This window comes from Dasypus novemcinctus, chromosome 8 (genome assembly GCF_030445035.2).
Source record: "Dasypus novemcinctus isolate mDasNov1 chromosome 8, mDasNov1.1.hap2, whole genome shotgun sequence".
Lineage (NCBI taxonomy): Eukaryota > Metazoa > Chordata > Mammalia > Cingulata > Dasypodidae > Dasypus > Dasypus novemcinctus.
The window spans coordinates 39,789,867-39,808,914 of NC_080680.1; the positions used below are offsets into that span (position 1 = coordinate 39,789,867).

The 19,048-nt window shown below is 37.9% G+C and overlaps 1 protein-coding gene across 1 annotated transcript in view; it reads right to left on the reverse strand.

The window, feature by feature from the left end:
• CFAP95 (cilia and flagella associated protein 95) overlaps nt 1–19,048 on the reverse strand; it is a 121,443-nt gene that overhangs the window by 807 nt on the left and 101,588 nt on the right. Inside the window, exon 5 of the mRNA XM_004454746.3 lies at nt 16,090–16,147. Within this exon, the coding sequence (XP_004454803.1) occupies nt 16,090–16,147 (58 nt within the window). The remainder of the gene's footprint in view (nt 1–16,089; nt 16,148–19,048) is intronic.

The following is a 19,048-nucleotide window of genomic DNA, read 5'->3' on the forward strand; positions in this document are numbered from 1 at the left end:
CACCAGTGCTGATGACAGACAGGGAACATAAAGTGCTTGAACTGATGACCTATTTTATGTTTTAAATTGGTAATAATATTAAAGCACTAGGAAAATATTGAAATTAGATCGCCTAAACTGTGATACAATGAAAGGACACCTAAATAGTTTTAATCTTAGATTAGCTTTATTTTCAACTGAAAAGTTAGCCATATGTTCAACCATAACAATATTATCATGTCTACCATTTATTGAATGTCTATTACAGGTTGGGCACAGAATTGAATATTTATATCTTTTAATCCATAACAATGTTCTAGATAGGAATTATTAGTCCCACTTTAAAGATAAGAAAGATGAAGTCATTTGCTTAAGATCTCAGGAGAGAAATTAAAGAACACCAAAAATATTAATAAGTTACTCTGCCATATTAATAAGTTCACACTAGATCTCTCTAACTTAAAACCCATTGTCTCTTCAGCACCCTCACTAAACTCTTAAAAATTAAGAGATGAAAAGAAGTATAACCAATCAAATCCTAAAGCTACATAGGTTTTTGCATTTAGTTGTTGGAGTCTGTTCATTTGTTTTGTTTTACTTTTGGTTTAGGAGAAGACCTTTAAATGACATTTGAGCATTACTGGCCCAAAGTGCCCTGCTCAGAGGGAGGCAGTATCTTCTCCTTCCTAGCTGCAGTTGAACTGAAGAGGACTTTGAATACCAGGCCAATGTGTTCCTTCAGCATTCCACAGGCAGAGAGGAGGATTTTGATGAAGCATGTGACGTGAATAAATGTGGTGTTTGGTAGAATAATTCTGGCAGCAGAAGGTACTAAAGACTGGATGTGCAAAGGACTAGTTTCTGGAACTGTGATTAAAATTAATCTTCTACAACTCAAATGTCCATCAACTGATGTGATGAATGGATAAATAAATGTGGTATGTTCATAAAATGGAATATTATTCAGTAATATAAAGGAATAAAGTCCTTATGCATCCTACAACAGGATGGCTCTTGAAAACATTATGCTAAAAGACCACGTATTGTATGATTCCATTTGTATGAAATGTTCAGAGCAGGCAAATCCATAGAACCAAAAGGTAGACCTGTGGTTGCCAGGGGAACAGAGGAGAGGAGAGAACGCAGAGTGATTAAAATTTGTTTCAGAAAAATGCAATCAAAGAGCAAAGTCATGTGCAATTTCTACCATTCAAAAGAGGATTTTCAATAAGACATAGGCTTATAATCCAGCCTATAACTGTAAAATGTTAGAAAAAAAATCAATGACCAAGCCTGGAAGACACAGATCATAGAGTTCTCCAAATGTGTAGAAAATACATGTTTGCCATCAAGATTTACCCAATAGTTGAAATGGCGAGAAATAAGTGAAAAACTGTGTACTGGGGGATGGTGGGAAGGGGAAAATAGAGAAGAAGGGAAGCAGGACAGCATAGAGAGCCAATGTGTATCCCAATATTCCCATGTCTATGATTTAATCAGGGGAGTACCTTTGAACTGAATAGAGAAAAGTGCATTAGATAAACGAAAACAATGGCAGAAAGGCATAGGAACTGAATCCCCATCCCTACTGAGAACTCTTGAAAGATTTCACCTCTCAAGCTGCCTTTTCATTTACCTGGGGAGTAGCCGTGCCAAAGCTAGTTGAGCGCTGTGGTCAGACAGAGGGAGGCTCTGAGATTGATCGATCCTCAGCCATGTTACATATCCTGTGGCACAGACAAGACCCTGAAATAGCTGAAAGTCTGCAAGTGGTGGGATGGGGTTACTAACAAGGGCTGAAGAGCTAAATACTGGAGCTGGAGCTGAGTGGGAGCCACAGACAGCTTCTACGAGTCTAAAGTGCCTATGAAAGTGGAAATGAAGCAGAGACACACAGGGAATGCCATCTGGACTCTAACCAAGCCCTGAGAGAAAGAAAAGACTGCCAGTTACAACATCTACAGACTTTAGCAACTAATGCCAGCAGGAAATATAGCAATGAATTAGACTAAGGATATCATCTCCGAGATCAGAATAGGCAGAGAACACCACACTTAAAACTCTACTCTTCCCTCTGGCATCAGGATACTAAGTCACATCATTCCTTCCATATACCCAGACGCCATCTTAGGGAGAATTGCATTTACTGTTGCTGTATAATAAATCACCCCAAACATAGTACTATAAAGCAATAACAAATTGATTATGCGTCCTGATTCTTTGGGTCAGAAATTTGGAAAGGATATAGTGAAGACAGCTTCCCTGTGCTCTGCAATGTCGGGAGCCTCAGCTAGGAAGACTTGGGAGCTGGGGGTGACTCGGGGGTGGGGGGTTGAAATCATCTTGGTGAAACGTCTGATGGTTGACACTGGCTGGCTGTTGTTACCTTGGCTGGGGCTACTGGCAGGATCAACTAAACAGGGCCTCTCCATGTGCCTGCTTGGGCTTCTGTACAGGATTGTGACTGGGTTCTGAGATTGAGAATCCCACAAACAGAACCAGAAGGAAGTGTTTTATCATCTAGCTTCAGATCTCACAAAGATCTTCCACTGTATTCACAGTTCACCCAGATTCCAGAGGAGGTAAAATAGACTCTGCCTCTCAAAGGGAAAAGTGTCGAAATAACATTGTCAACAATATGAGTTGGAAGCGTCATTTTTGGAAAATACAGCCTGTCACAGGGAGAAAAGCAGTGATTGCTCTGATTCTCTAAGACCATCCCAGGCTCAGTGATTTGCTAGAAAGACTCACAGAATACAGTATATAGTTGTACTTGTGGCTCTAAGATTTTTTACAGTGAAAGGATATTGAAATCAAAATCAGCACAAGGAAAGTCATATGGGATGAAGTCTAGAGGAAACCAGGAGCAAATTTCCAGAATCCTCTCCCAGTGGAGTCCAACAGAGTGTATTCAATTTCTCCAGGAAAGATCTGTGAAGAGTTGTCTACCAAGGAAGCTCATTACTCAGTGCCCAGAGTTTTTGTTTTCTTTTGTTCTTTGTTTTTTTTTTGGGGGGAGGAGGGCTGTTCACATAGGTTTTCTCTGCATACCACATACTAAAATTCTAGGCTCCCAGAAGGAAAGCAAGTGTTCAGCATAAACCATATTGTTCAAACAAACAGTTTAGGCACAGTGTGCCATTCTTACAGGTGGAAATCCTCACAAAACTCAAGTTTTCAGATTTTAGCCAAGGGCCAACCTTGTAAGCAGCTGTTTCTAAGGATGGCCATCTTAGGTCTGTGATGTTAGCTCTTTTTTGCACACAGCAGTTGGGAGAGAATCTCTAAAAAAGTGAGAGTTTTTTCCAAGAGACATTTCACACTCCCTATAGGGGCTATTTAAATTATGAAATCAGACTGATGTTTAAATTGAAGACTTCGTGTTTTCCCACTGGTTGTAGGTGCAGGAAGAAGGCTGTTATCAGACACATTTTTTTCCTGCACATATGAATTACAGACTATTGTTACTTTTTCAACACCCTAACATAATATTTAAATGTTTATTCAGCATTTATTTAGTGGAGGTGAGAAGTAGTATTTAGAAATTGTATACAGAAACAGATTAATGAATTAGCACATGCTGTTATTTGCTGGCTCATTTTTCTGGTGCTACCAGACCCTGAGTACTGGCAAAGTTCACTTAAAGTAGGAAAAAACACTGCAAACTTTTTCTGAGCCCTTCAGATCAATGAGGGTAACTGAAAGAATTTGTTTGAGGTGTATGAGGGGTGGGCACTACAGCAGCATGGCTTATGCAAAGTCAGACTAGAAAAGACTTGTCAAAGGAAAAACTTAGAGGAATTAATTGGTTAATTGGTGAAAAAGAACCAGAAATGACTCATAGTTTGAAAACTGGATGACTGGAAGAGTTACAACACCTCTAAAAAGAATAAGAAAGACAAGAAGATGAGAGAGCCCTCCCTGCAGACAAGTCTTCACAGATATTTCCTGGAGGAATTGAGCCCCCATCCTGGGGATCCCTGCTACAATCTCTAATAGAGTGACAAGAATCTCTAGAGTACATGGGCAGTGCCTAGTGAAGGAGGAGAGACCAATATGCCAGGCCCTTAATATTGATACTTGTTCTAATGAACCTTGTTCTTGTGAAATGGAAATGTAGCCCAGTAATATATATTGCCTAAGAGGTACCTCCTGAAAGCCCTTGTTGCTCAAATGTGGCCTCCCTCTAGGCCAAACTCAGCATATAAACTCACTAACTCCCCCCCCCTGCATGGGACATGACTACAGGGGATAAGCCTCCCTGGCACCAAGGAATTATTACTAAGAGCCAACCAGCAATACATTTGGAAAAAGACCTTGACCAAAAGAGGGTAATTTTAAATGAAAATGAGTTTCAATGGCTAAGAGATTTCAAAGTGAGTTGGGAGGTGATTCCAGAGATTATGCTTATATGCATCTCAGGAGGATCTCATTGACTGCCGCAGTAAACCGTGCATTTTGTTTCTGAGGGCTCTAGAGACACCTAGATACTATAGGTAAGGCAGATAACCCTACAAAATTGGTACCCCTTCAGTGGGCCTTACCTTGAAATATGTGATAACCTATTTCTCTAAAGTATCAGAGTGAGACTCAATTATAATTTTCCTACACATGGTTTATTTTGCCTCTTTTATTTGAACCTATAATTAGCACTATCCCCATTGAATATATGTCCCAGAGACTTAAATCTTCTGGCTGTTTATATGTTGGTTGAGCCCTGTATCTTAGCAGTTTCAGCCAACACCTACTCTCCAGTTTATCAGACTCACACAGAACAACAACAAAAGGATAGTGATAGGTAATGTCCAACAAAAAAAACAGATAGAATCTACTACAGCAAGCAAGATAGTTCCATCCATCTGCCCTGTCGAATCTAAGACCCCTCTCAATTGGAAACAGAGTGGATATCACCATCCCCAAATCCTCAAGTTTGAGGAATGAACAAACATAAGATGGGAATGCAACTATGGACTAAAGTAGACTTATAATTATTCCAGTAATGGAAGAACTTGTAACATTGATACAAAGACAGTGGCCACCAGAGGTTCTGAGGGGAGGGAGAGAGAAGAATAGGTATAACATGGGGCATTTTGGGGGCATTGAAATTTTTCTTCATGACATTGCAATGATGGATACAAGCCATTATACATTTTGTCAAAAAACTTGTGCAGTGCAAAGTCTAACCCATAATGTAAACCATAGACCATGCTTGGTAGCAATGCTTCAGTATGCATTCATTAATTGTAACAAATGTACCACACTAATGAAAGATGTTGTTAATGGGGGGCAGTGTGGGAGGGGAAGTGGGTAGGGTATACAGGAACTCCCTATATTTTCAATGTGACATTTATGTAATCTAAACTTCTTTAAAAATAATTATTTTTATTAAAAAAGAATAAAATTTCAGATCTTCACAAAAAAAAAAGAATAAGAAAGACAAGAAGATGAGGGAGGAATAGTTTTGGGGGGAAGTGATAAGTCACTTTTTGAACATTTTTAATTTGAGATGACATCAATACAAAATATTTGTTTGGGAGGTGGTGTCTATGCACAACAGTGATCAGTGGCAGGAAAAAGGAACTTGAAAGGCCATTAGAGAGACCATGGATGATATTTTAATATGGGCTGAGAATTTGATAATTGTACTGCATTTTCTTACGTTTGAAAACTGTAACATGGCTACATGTCCTTGTTCTTAGGAAATACACATTGAGCAAATTAGGGGTAAAAGGGCAGCATGTCTACAAACTACTCTGAAATAAAAACAATTAGACTCTGGGTAAAGATTATATGGGAATTCTTGAAATTTTCCTTTAAGTTTGAAATAGTACAAAAGTACAAATTTACCAAAAAGAAAGTTATGCCAAGTCACAGGAGTTAGTGAATCCTCTGAGATTGTGTAAAATGAGAGGAGTAGTGATCTGGGGCCCAAATTTGGGGCCACCCATATTGATTCCATTAAAAAGCCATGAAGTATAGAAAAGGAGGGGTAAAAATAGAGAGTTGCAATGTCATAGGTTCTGAATAGGGCAGAGGTTGAACGCAGTGGTAGCCAAAGAAGCATCACAGAGAACAAGGCCTGAGAAAACACTTCCAAAATTAGCATCCATCACTAGGCATCTTTGAGTATGCTGTTTCAGTGAAGAATTGAGGAAGTGAAATAAAACATGATGATAAAATGTGAGGAGGAATGAGTGTCAGGGAAGGGAATGCTGAGGGAAAAAAATTGGTCCTGCGGAAACAGGAACCACTAGAGGTGTAGCAGACAGTCAATATCAAGAAAATCTGCCCTAAGGTTAAGAAAGCTTTCTTTTCCTTTTCTCCTCTTTCTCTTTCTTCTTCTTTTTCTTTAGCAGATCATAGAAAAAAAAGTGAGGTTTTCATAGCAGGGGCCTCTTGGTGAGTGGGTCCTTCATTAGGAAGGACAAACTGAAGATAGTTTTACCACTTACATCAGTACAGTGTACCAGTGTATCTTTAAATGGTGGACATCCTGCTCTTAAGCTACTCCCCAAACATCCAACCTCCACCACCCCACCACCAAACCCATGTGTGCAATGTACTTACTCTAAGCAGCTTTTGTTAGAATAAAAGGTACATTAAGGTTTCTTAGCCCATTTTTTTCTTTTGAAATAAAGCTTTATTGTTCTTATCATAAAGTTTATTATAAAAATGTAAACAAGAACAAAGAACATAGGGAAAATCAATATTCAATGATGCCCTACTAGAAACAATCGCCAATAACATTTTTGGGTATAATATTCTTCTATACCTGTGCTGCCATGTACAGTATTTTGGCTACTTAATTTAAATTAAACAAAATTAAAATTTAGTTCCTCAGTCACACTAATTACATTTCAAATGTTCGTTCAACAGTCATATGTGACAAGTAGCTACCATATTGGACAACAGAGATAAAGAACATTTTTCTCAATAGCATATTCCCATTCATTACCCAGTTTCCCCCAAACTTCCTCCACTCAAAGGGAAGAAAGGCTCTTCTTTGATTATATTTCTTATTATCCTTTTTATTTAAGCCTTTTTTTATTATGATGATCCTGTTTCTGGAGGGAAGGGGGGAGGCCCTTATTTGAAGCATTAAAATAGAGGTGCCAAGTGCATAGCCCTTGATAGTCTTCTCAAAATAGTTGTAGCTTTATTGTCATAGCCTAGCTACTTAGATAATTATTTTATTTGTAGAAATTGCCTCTGTAGTTTTAATTTTAAGACATAGTCTTAAGATTTTTGAACAACAAGAAAAGAGTTGCTATTGTTTATGTTACAGAAGGTTACCTTCCAATAGTGGAAATTCTATATGATTAGTAGCCTTTTATGGATAGGACATTAATACATACATGGTAAGAAAAATTTTCTATTTTACTTTTTTTTGGTAGTTTTATTTTTCAAGGTTATTTTCAGTTTTAGCCTGCCTTCTGTAACATCAGTAACTCTGTCTAAATTAACATTATAAGATAATTTAAAAGCATCTCAATTCCTTCACCTAGATCAGCCATAAAAATGCATGATGGGGTATGTTTCCTGGCCAAATCAGTCACTGAGAATTAACTTTGTGTCTACCATGAAAGATAGCTATTAGCCACCTGGCATTGGTACAGCAAAGACCATTCTTTCCTAGTATGCCTCTATAACTATGCTCATTTGGGGTATTCTATTTACTCTTAAGAGGGCATTAAGGCAGCAAGCTTATTTATGTGAATGTCACATTGGATGGAATGAAAGTAGATATAAAAATAGATTGCTTGTGATATTTTGCTTCATTATTTTTAGTGTAACTCATGTATAAAAGTCTTTCTCAATTATATACACTTGAAATACATGCCTGAAAACTTGAAGTAAATACCTGCCAAGGTCTTTATTCAAAAGATTACTTGGTCATAAATAAATAGCTATTGGAGTGGTACGGGATCAATGAGATAGAATCAAACAAAATCAAATCAAACTGGGTTGAATTTGAAACCCAGAGAGCTCTTAAAAAATCATTCAATCCAAACAATTAATTCTGAAGATGAGGAGACCAAAGCCTTCAAAATTTGAGTACATAGTTGTTGAGTCATGTTTGTGTGAAGTAGCTAAAAACCTAGTCAGACCTGGATTCATTTTAGGTACATCCACTGTGTTATAACTAGTATTTAACTTCTACGGAACGCAGGTTCATCAGTGTAAAATTCTAATAGGGTTAGTTTCCTAGGGAAGTTCAGGTGCAGGTGAGGATTAAGTGAGCTAATACATGGCAGATAAGTAAGCCAGGGTCTGGCACATGGTAGATACTCAGTAAATGTTACTTCCTTCCCTTCTTTTCCCTTGCTTTTTTTTTTCTCCAGTTTTCCTCCCTTCCTCCCTTCTTTCCTTCTATTCACGTACCAGAAACTGTATATTCTACCCAATGAAGGAACTCCTAGGACATCAAACAACTGGGAAAGCTGTGGAAGCCCTGTGGAGTTACATGAACCAGTAGATCCTGAGGTTGAATCTGAGGCCTAGGAAATTTGGTCCCTTATTACTGCAGAACCCTAGAATCATTAGCCTCTAAGACACAAAGCCAAATTTACATGCATGTATACATGCAAGGTCAACATCCATATGTACAACACCTTTCAGGTATGAAATTTAGGTTCAGAAAGAGCAGGCTCCTTCTCAACCTAAGTAATAGAAGTTTGCTCCATTAGCAGCATTAGAACAGGAATCAAAGATATCAGGTATAGCCCCCTTCCCTTTCCTCTAATTCTACTCCCTACTAATAACTCATTTGCAAAAGAATCTAAAACTCTCATTTCATTTCAGTCATTAGTACGTAAAATCCATAAGCATAATTGGCAAATTGCCAGTATCCTTTGTTAATGGATATCAAGCCAGAACATTAACAGGACAAAAATGAGAAAATTAAAAATAGATACATTCAGGTATAGTACAAAGGAAAAAAGTGGACTAAAATTAAAATAATGAAGACATGTATAGAGCTTGGGGCATTACCTAGTCAAAATGCAGCCTTAAATTTTCAACATTTAAATTTTGCAAAGACAAACTACAAGGCGTATACAAGGTTATTTCATGCAACCAGATTTATGCTGACCAACTTTTAGTGAAAGAAAGGGGGGGGTGGATGGACAGAGGGAGAGGGATGGACAGAGGGAGAGGGAAAGGGAGAGGGAGAGAGGGAAGGAGGGAAGGAAGGATTTTCACCTGTGGAATGAATATGCAAAGTAATGGCGGCACAGAATAGAGCAAAGATATAACGAAAGGACCTTAAGAAGTGCTTGAATTCAAAGTTAATGTAGTTTAGATGTGACGCTTTCTACTAAGCCTTGACCCTGTTCTGGGCCTACGTTCGTTTTTCAGCAACTTATTCTTTCTTGTCTCTTTCATTTAAAACACCTAGTAGGCAGCCCTTCCTAGGAATCAAAAAACTAAAGGCAATTTCATGCTTTTGGGAATTTCTTTAATATGAATGAGCCTAATTAAACAATAAAAAGTCTCCTAAGGATGCTGCCTCCATCCCCACCTCTGACTCCTAGCTAAGATGCATTTAGGTCTGGGATAATACTCAAAGTATTTCTCAATCAGTACAGCAAGTCCTAGAGGCCCCAGCTCATCCCGGTGTTAAACTTTTTAGGAGGCCCAGGCTGGGCTGGCTTTGCCATTAGGCACTGGAAGTACAGGGCCTATGGCCACAGTACTTTTAGGGACCCACTAAAAGGTTTTAATTTTTTTTTTTTCAGAATTTTAAACAATGCATATAATTCAGCCTGGAGTTTATCTTCATAACAACATATCTGTAAAAATAATTTTTAAGTATTGTTTTTTGGAAGATGGGATCCAAGACCACAAATGTGCTTAGGAGCCATAAAAGTCATAATTCAGCCTTGGGTCCAGGGATTCCTGAGGAGGGGTTGGGCTGCTCAGGCTCAGGGTGTCCTGGGGGTCTCAAGGACACTGCTAATTTCCAAGCAGCAAGAAGTATCACTATTTAAATAACCACTAGGCCAAACCAGTACATAGAGCCCCGACTGTAGGGCAGGCATGCCAACTTTAAACATACTTCTCCATTAAAAACTTCCATAGCTTTCTACCCTGAATGGACTGGGATATGCAACACTTTGTGGTTTAAAGATTCCCATATGCCTAGAAAGATGATTCTAAAGGCCGCTCTATTTAAGAAAACAAAAATAGGGCTTCACACTTGATTCTGACCAACCAGATCCACTCAAAGAGGGTGTGGCAGGGAGGAACCATCAACCTCCAAAGCACTTTTCTAAGTTCACGGAGAGCTCAGTCATCACTCCGCCCTTTTGTTCTGCCATCTTGCTGGTTGATTTCCAGCCACCATATTTAGGATCTAACCACTCTGATTTACTATTCCTTCACCTTCTCAAATCAATGCCTTTATTTCACTCTATACACTAACTCCCCAGGCCACACCCTTGATTCTGTCTTTCACCAGAATTATTTTATCTCTGAAATAATAAATTCCAATATACCTCCTTTGATCACTACCTCCTATTTTCCTAACTCTCTCAGACCTCCACTATTGACATGTTTGTTTGATTTTTTTATCACCATTTTCAATCCCTTGATACTTCAAATTCCTGAGTTTGCCAGTTTTCCTAATTCATCAACTGTGTATGTTCAGTTAACTTTCCACCATCAATCTCGGCTCGTTTGTTCCTTTGTCCTAATGTTTCACATACTCTATAAACAACCAGCCTTGGACCAATCTTTGCACTTTTTCTTCTTCTCTACACTTTTCTCTGTTCTGGTTTTTTGGGAGAAGGATGGGGAAGATTTAAAGAAAAGGTGTTTGTCTTGGTATGCCAGTGTTGCCATGACAAATACCACACACTGCTTGGTTCAGACAACAGGGATTTATTGCCCCATGGTTTGGGAGGTTAGCAGTCCAACATAAAGGTATTGGCAGGACTAATTTTCTCCCAGAGTCTGCAGAGTTCAGGCAATCCTCCATCACTTGGCATCTTTCCTTGTATCTGCTTCTCTGGTTTTTGCTGACTTTTGGCTTCTGCTGTCTATTTGAATTTTTTCTGCTTATAAAGACTGCAGTCATAAGGATTAAGGCCTGTCTGCATTCAGTTTGGTCGCATCTTAACTACTAACAGGATTTTCAAAAATCCTATTTATGAATGGGTTCATACCCACAGGAACACAGATTAAGACTTGAGCATCTCTTTTGTGGAGGCATGATTCAATCCCCAAGATAATCTTAAATTGAAATTAGGGCAAGCCATAATAAACATCCAGCTTAAGAGGCAGAGTTCTGAAGAAACAACTTAAAATTACATTTCATTTGTCTCCTAATTGTCTGAATTTCCTTACCTATTTCCTTACCTTACCTATGGCTGGAACTATGAGGTGATAATATGCATTTCCTTTAAACTTCCTACAATGCTGTCCCTTTTTATATAAATTTGGGTTAAGTAAAAATAAAACACCCTGATATAAAAATTAATAAAGTCTTAATTCATGCACAAAACTTGAAAAAATATTAATCCAAATATTTTAAAATTTCATCAAGAATTGCACAATTGCAAAGGCAGTGGGGCTGAATGAACTATGTTTATGCTAAGGCCATATTGGTGAAGTCTCTAGCAAATAAACAAATATCTTCCTTTGTCAATATTTTGTGAATCATACACTTGTCTGTGTGCATGCAATTTCTATGTCAGAGTTCAGACACTATGGAGCCGTTATTTAAACATCCACTGTTATTAAAGATTTTTAAAAGATTATATAATTAATTAAAGATTATAATAATGTAAAGCAAATATTACAATGTATACTGTATAACAATGTAATGCAAGTATTCATTAAATGGAGGTGCTAGAAAAAGTGATGGAAACATGCTTCAAAAATCAATTTATTTGGCATGAAAGTTAGAAGTCAATGAACAAAACTCTGTAAATAAGACCAAACTATCTGGTGTTCTGTGCCATTAATATGGAAACAAGAAACATGAGAAATATTTAAAATAATGCTGAAAAAGTTAAAGCATTATAAAAGCACAAATACATACCACAATGGCTAGAGATGTATGTGCCCTGAGACTATATCCTACTGCCTTTACATTTATAGCTTTGGGAAATTAGTCTTTGAATTTAGTGAGTTTTAATTATTTGTCTTATGACTTCATTTTGTTTAGAGACAGAATCAAATCCCCCTAGATAAGGAAATGGGTCTGAAATGAATTTTTATATAATATTTGTTTCCTCGTGGTTTTTCTGATTATAAATGATCATGTTTGTTACACTGGAAAATTCTAAAAGGTGTAAAGAAAAAGAAAATCACCCAGAATCCCCCCATTTAGTGCCAACTTTACTAGCATTTTAGCAATTCCTTCAATTTTTCATTTTCTCTATATTTTTACACAGTTTAGATAAAATATACATGCAATTTAGTGTCTTAACGTTTTTCTTAACCTTAAATGAAGATTTATCAAGTCACTTTGAATTGTCTGAGTACAGTTTAAAGACTGTATTATAGCTCATCATATATTATAATTATTTAATTGATACTTCTAATATTAAGTATTTAGGTAACTTTCCAAGTTTTCACAATTAAAAAACTCAATAATGAGTATATTTACATTAAATTTATCCCCAAGGGAAATTTCCTAGAAGGGAAATATTAGGAAAAAGCATATGAACATAGTGAAATATCTTGATACATATTGCCAGTTCCTTTCCAGAAAAATAATAACAATTTACAACATGCCTGGCAAAAGATGAAAGTGCCCATCTTATACCATCTTCTCCCTTGCTGAGTATTATTATTTTAAGAAATATTGCCGGGAAAGGGACTTTGGCCCAGTGGTTAGGGCGTCCGTCTACCATATGGGAGTCCGCGGTTCAAACCCCGGGCCTCCTTGACCCGTGTGGAGCTGGCAGTGTGCAGTGCTGATGCGCGCAAGGAGTGCCGTGCCACGCAAGGGTGTCCCCCGCGTGGGGGAGCCCCACGCGCAAGGAGTGCGCCCGTGAGGAAAGCCGCCCAGCGTGAAAAGAAAGAGCAGCCTGCCCAGGAATGGCGCCGCCCACACTTCCCGTGCCGCTGACGACAACAGAAGCGGACAAAGAAACAAGATGCAGCAAATAGATACCAAGAACAGACAACCAGGGGAGGGGGGGAAATTAAATAAATAAATAAATCTTTAAAAAAAAAAAAAAAAAAGAAATATTGCCAATTTAATTGTAAAGAAATATTGTTTTAATTCGCATTTAATTATTTGTAAATTAGGTAATAATTATTAGTCAATTACATTTCCAACTTTGCACATTGTCTATATATGACCCTTGCTCATACCTCTATTAGGTCATTAACATTTTTCTTAATAATTTATATTAGTTCTTTATGTATTAGGCATATTAATCCAGAAACTAAGATATTTGTATTTTATGGTTTTAATTTTTTTCAATAAAAAAATAAGTATATAACATATTATAAAGGTGATGTCATGAATCCTTTACTTCCCTAATTTGGCTATGCCACCTTTTCAAAAAACTTTTAGTTATTCTCATCTGCTTTTTCTTTCAAATAATGTTTAGGCTCTCAGAATTCTGATAGAAAAAAATCCATTAAGGTTTTGACTGTAACTATATTCAATTTATGAATTTAATTTATAATTAATTTATAATTAAATGGTGATACCTAAAATGGTATCTAAATCTCCTTTATTTGAGATTTCTGCTTTAGTTATATTTTGGTATATAAATATATATATATTTATACAACAAATAAATATATATATAAAATAAATATATATATATATTTTAAATTTAGTAGCTTCAAACAACAATCTAATTATCTTATTTTTGAGGTCTTTTATATGATTGCAATTGTAAGACAAGCCAATTCTGTTGTTTGGGGAATTACTGCTAAACAGATGCATCCTCTTCTCTTTCCTACTATGAAACACTGCTTGTGTTGCTAGTGGTTAATTTGGCATAGCTGGTCAGATGGCATCTGGAGAGAGGCTGAAAGTCCAAAATGACTTCTTCACTCACAAGTCAGCTCATCAGTATTTCTCCATACCGCCTCTAATTCCAGCAGAGAAGCCTAGATTTCTTACATGGTGGCTCAGAGCTTGCAGTGGCAGAAGCAGTTTCTTAAAATCTAAGCTTGTAACTGGCTCAGGGTTACTTTTGTTGTGTTCTATTGATCAAATTAGCCATTTTATAGCCCAGATTCAAGGGTTGAATGAATATTCATCTCTTGATGGAGGAGTAGCATGTGCCAACAAGAAGGACCACCATCTTAGGAGACAAACTACTGCATCTTCTTTTACTAATCTTGGTAAAATGTTTCTCATAAAAGAATTTTAGATTTGTGTTGCTCTAGCAATTTCTTATGCTTTTTTCTTTTATAGTTTATTAACTTAGTGTTAATAAGAAGGAAAGCAATTGTCTTTGGTATATTTGTTTTGTATTCAGTCACCTTTCTAAATGATCTTATTCATTCTAATTACTTTTATGTTTAATATTTTGGCTATTCTAAGTAGATATTCATACTATCTGAAAACAAATATGACTTTTTTCTTCTTCCCAATAATTAAACCTCTTATTTCTAGTTCATGTCTACTGCTCTGGTTAAGACTTGCCAAACAAGGTTAATAGGAAGCAGCCTGGTTTTGTTCCTGTTGCATAATTTTTTAAGTACAAATGCATTTGCGTTATGAACTGGACATCTGTTGATCAATATACACATTTCCCAGAGCTAAATTTAACCACTTACTTTTATTGCAGATGCAACATAAATGAGTAGAAAGGTAGGTTCTTATTCCATATAAATTAAAGTCAGAAAATGGGACAATAAAGCATGGTGAAGAAGAAAGTAATTGATACATTTTGGACAGTAAAATATTTTCTCCTTAAAATTTATAAACTTCCAAAAATAAATCATAGTCATAAAACATTCTTATTGGCTCTCACAAACTGCTAATAGCACCAAATAAATAAAACACATCATAAATCCTTACAGTTTCTTCTTTCTTCCCAAGCTTGAGTATTTACATTAGCTGTAAAGAATCATTTTAAAAACATAAATAAGAATGAGAAACCAGAGGGTAGGAGTTGCAAGTCTGCTGAGGCTCAGGGCTTGGCTGCGACATGGACAGTCCAGAGATTCAGGTCTCCTGAGTATACACCAATCCCAACACCAACCACAGGTCCGGTAAAAGTAACAAAAGAGGCATGTGTAGAAAGGTCATATCTGAGTCCAACTCCATCACACTCAGGGACACAAACACCAAAGTAGGAACAACTGACAAGGCAGTGAACTCCAGAGTCATCTGCCATGACCATAGAATCTGTGGGTCTCTGTAGCCCTCAGGTGAACCAATACCTGGGGTTGTATCTACTTTGGCTGTCTTTGGAACCCTGCTGAGACTTGCGTAAGCATTACCCCTCTGATGACCTCCTGACTCTGGCCAGCTAACAGGGAGGTGAATAAGGTCAACCACCACACCAGGGAGCAAAGAGTGCCTACAACTGCAAGCAGAAGAATTGTACCCATCATTCACGTGGAATCTAAGCCCCGTCTTGATGTAGAGGGGGACTGGACATAACCATCCCAGGGTCCACAGGATGGAGAAATAGAGTATGGATTAGAGTGGGCTTACTGGTGTTCTACTGTGGAACTACTGTGATTAGTAATGGAAAAAATTGTAGCATTGATGTGCAGAAAGTGGCCACGGTAGCTGCTGATGGTAGGGAGAGGGAAGAAGAGATATGATGTGGGGGCATTTTCAGGATTTGGAATTGTCCTGGGTGGTGCTGCAGGGACAGATGCTGGACATTGTATGTCCTGTCGTGGCCCACTGGGTGGACTGGGGGAGCATGTAGACTACAATGTAGACCACTGTCCATGTGGTACAGCAGTGCACCAAAATATATTCACCAGGTGCAGTGAATGTGCCACGATGATGGAAGAGGTTGTTGATGTGGGAGGAGTGGGATGAGGGGGGTATATCGGGACCTCACATTTTTTTAATGTATATTTAAAAGAAAATAAAGAAGAAAAATAAACAAATGGGGATATGACTTTAAAAAAAAGAATGAGAATACAGATTTTCAGTCCTCGTATACTCACAAGTGGCTGATAACTATATGGTGAAACATAATCTTCACAGTATGTTGTCAACGCATACCTAAGGAGGAAAAGTCAGTATTTGAGCAAAGAATGTTTCCAAAAGAGAAAGGTATTTTAAATCTTTAATAACATAAAAGCATTTGAGAATGGACTGGCCCTAACAAAAATTGAAGTACAGGCTGAATTTTAAACCCCACAACAATCCCTTTTATAATGTTATCCAACACCAGCAGGTTTCCTGTTCTTCAATTACTTTCCTTTAGCACTATGTAGGCTCTCTGGTGTTAACCACACTTGTGGCTACCAAGTTCCAACTCCTTTGGTTTAGGTTCTCGATAATGGGATTCTCTTAACCACCTATTTCCTGACTCTCAAACCTTTTTTGACCTTATGCCCTAGGTTCCCTGCCAGATGACAACTGAAGAAACTATAGTGTACAGTAAGGTGGACAAAGCTCCTCTCCCCTATCCCATTAAACACACAAAAATGCTGGGTAAATAAATCCCCCATAAAAGTCTACAACATGTCCAAACTCAAAAGAGAAACCTGAGGTGTGGAAATAAACATATTCACTAGCATGGGAAGCCACCAGCTGACCCCAAGGCTGGAGTTTGAACCACATCTCAGGGATAGGAGACGGGGCCTTGGGTTCAAATGAGGCAAAGAGCTAAATTCCTGCTTAAAGCTAGGTCTCTACAAGGACTTTACCTTCGTACAAAAGAGACCGTAAAAACTCCAGCTACCAGTCCAAGGACACTGCAAGAAAGTTTCTCTGCTTAGAGTTCAGTGGAGGGTGGAGGCAGGGGGTGGGGAATTCTACTCTGAGACATTGAAACCCCATCTCTGTTCCTGGCAATATTATGGGACTAAATGGTGGGGAAAAAACTTCTCTAAGTATTGCACACTTAAAAGTACTAGGTAAAAACAAATTTAAAAACAAAACAAAACATTAATGCATGACTGAGCCAGTAGGAGTGTGAGCGAATTTAACAAGAAATTAAGGGAATTCCAAAACAATAAGCCCAACTCAGAAGTGGTATTGGTTGTAGATGCTAGAATTTAATTTGGATGGCAAACACGGAAAGAAACCACCAATTCCTGGTGGCTCTCAAAGTGTGGTTTCAGAGTAGGAACATTAGCATCAGCTGAGAACTTGTTAGAAATGTAAATACCTGGGTTCCTCCCCAGACCTACTGAGTTAGAAATTCTGGGGGTGGAGCCCAGAAACCTGTGCTTTAACAAGTCATCCAGGTGATTCTAATGCACAAATGTTTTGGTACTAGCAATTAAAAGAACAAAAAATTCAAGTGTAACTTTCAAAAGAGCAAATGGGATTAAAGAAAAAGAAAGCTCAATCCTATATAAAGCAGGAAAGTAAAAAAGAAGGAAATCATTTCCATTCATAAAACAAATTAATATGGTAAAAATAAAATTAAATACTTTAGCAATCACAATAAAAGTAAAAGATTAAACCTACCAGTGAAAAAACTTCTCAGGCTTAAATTGAACATTAGACTATTTTTTAAATGTCCAGCTATATAAAGTTATACCTAAAATACAACTGTTTTTAAGGAAAGAATGAACGCAAAGTGATATAAAATGTTTTATCAGGCAAATTTTAACCAAAAGCAATATAGTTTTCTTATATTCATATACATAATAGATTTTGAGTGAAAAATGTAGTAGTTATGAGAAATAACAGCAAAAATTGCACAATAGGGAACTCCAAAAGTCTATCTCTCCATAAAAGCAATAAGTAAACTGGCAAAAACCGTCAGAATCAACTTTTATTGAATTCTGGAAACTAATCAAAAGTTTATAGCAACCAGGAAGAATGCTTAATAAAGAAAAAAAAAAACAGCTGACTTGGTAAGAGCTTTGTGGTGCTTTTTTTTTTAAGATTTATTTTATTTATTTCTGTCCCCCTCCATTCCCCATGTTGTCTGCTCTCTGTGTCCATTTGTTGTGTGTTCTTCTGTGTCTGCTTGTGTTCTCATTAGGTAGCTCTGGGAACCGATCCTGAGACCTTCCAGAGTGGGAGATGGTGATTACTCTCTTGTGCCACTTCAACTCCCTGTTCTGCTGCGTCGTCTTACTTTCTCTCCTCTGTGTCTCTTGTTGCATCATCGTGCTGCACCAGCTCTCCACGTTGGCCGGCACTCCTGCACAGGGCAGCTTTCCTGCACTGGGTGGCATTCCCACCCCAGGGCACTCCTGCATGGGGTGGCATTCCCACATGGGCCGGCACTCCACATGGGCTAGCTCACTCCATGGACCAGCTTGCCCTCACCAGAAGGCCCTGGGCATTGAACACTGGACCTCCTGTGTGGTAGACTGGAGCCCAATTGGTTGAGCCACATCTGTTTCCTGTTTCTGGCCTTTTTAACTTACTCTGGTCCCAGTCCCCACTCCACAATACATTTTCTAGTGCCAAAGGGAACAGAATTGACTTTCTATAGCATATTTTCAAAGATATTATTGTTTTGGTTGTATCTATCTGATAACTCCCTGAAGTACTGCCAAAAAGGGCATGCCTTTATTTTACCTAATTCCCATCTCTCACAGGGATGAAATTGCTACCTAGTAGGGGTTGGGGATGGAGAGACATTTGTCAATAACATTTAACTGTTTTCATGGAGGAAAAAAACCTTACCTGAATCTGGGAAATGGTGTCAGATTAAGTAGGTAAGCCTCAACTTTCTCCAAAAAACAAGAGAGGAAAGGAAAAAAGCTGTCTAAGGAACTGCATTGGGATCTGAAGACCAGGAGAGTTCTAGAGGACTCCAGGAGGGTGAGGAACAGTGAAATGAAGAAGCCAAAACAAAAGCTGTGCATTACTAACCCCCATGGCCAAAACAGCATCCATCTCCCACGTCCACAGTAAACAGTCTGGAAAAAACCTGTCGCCCACTGCAGCCAGTTGAAAGGGGAACAGACATCTTCCTCCCTGGGAAGAGGG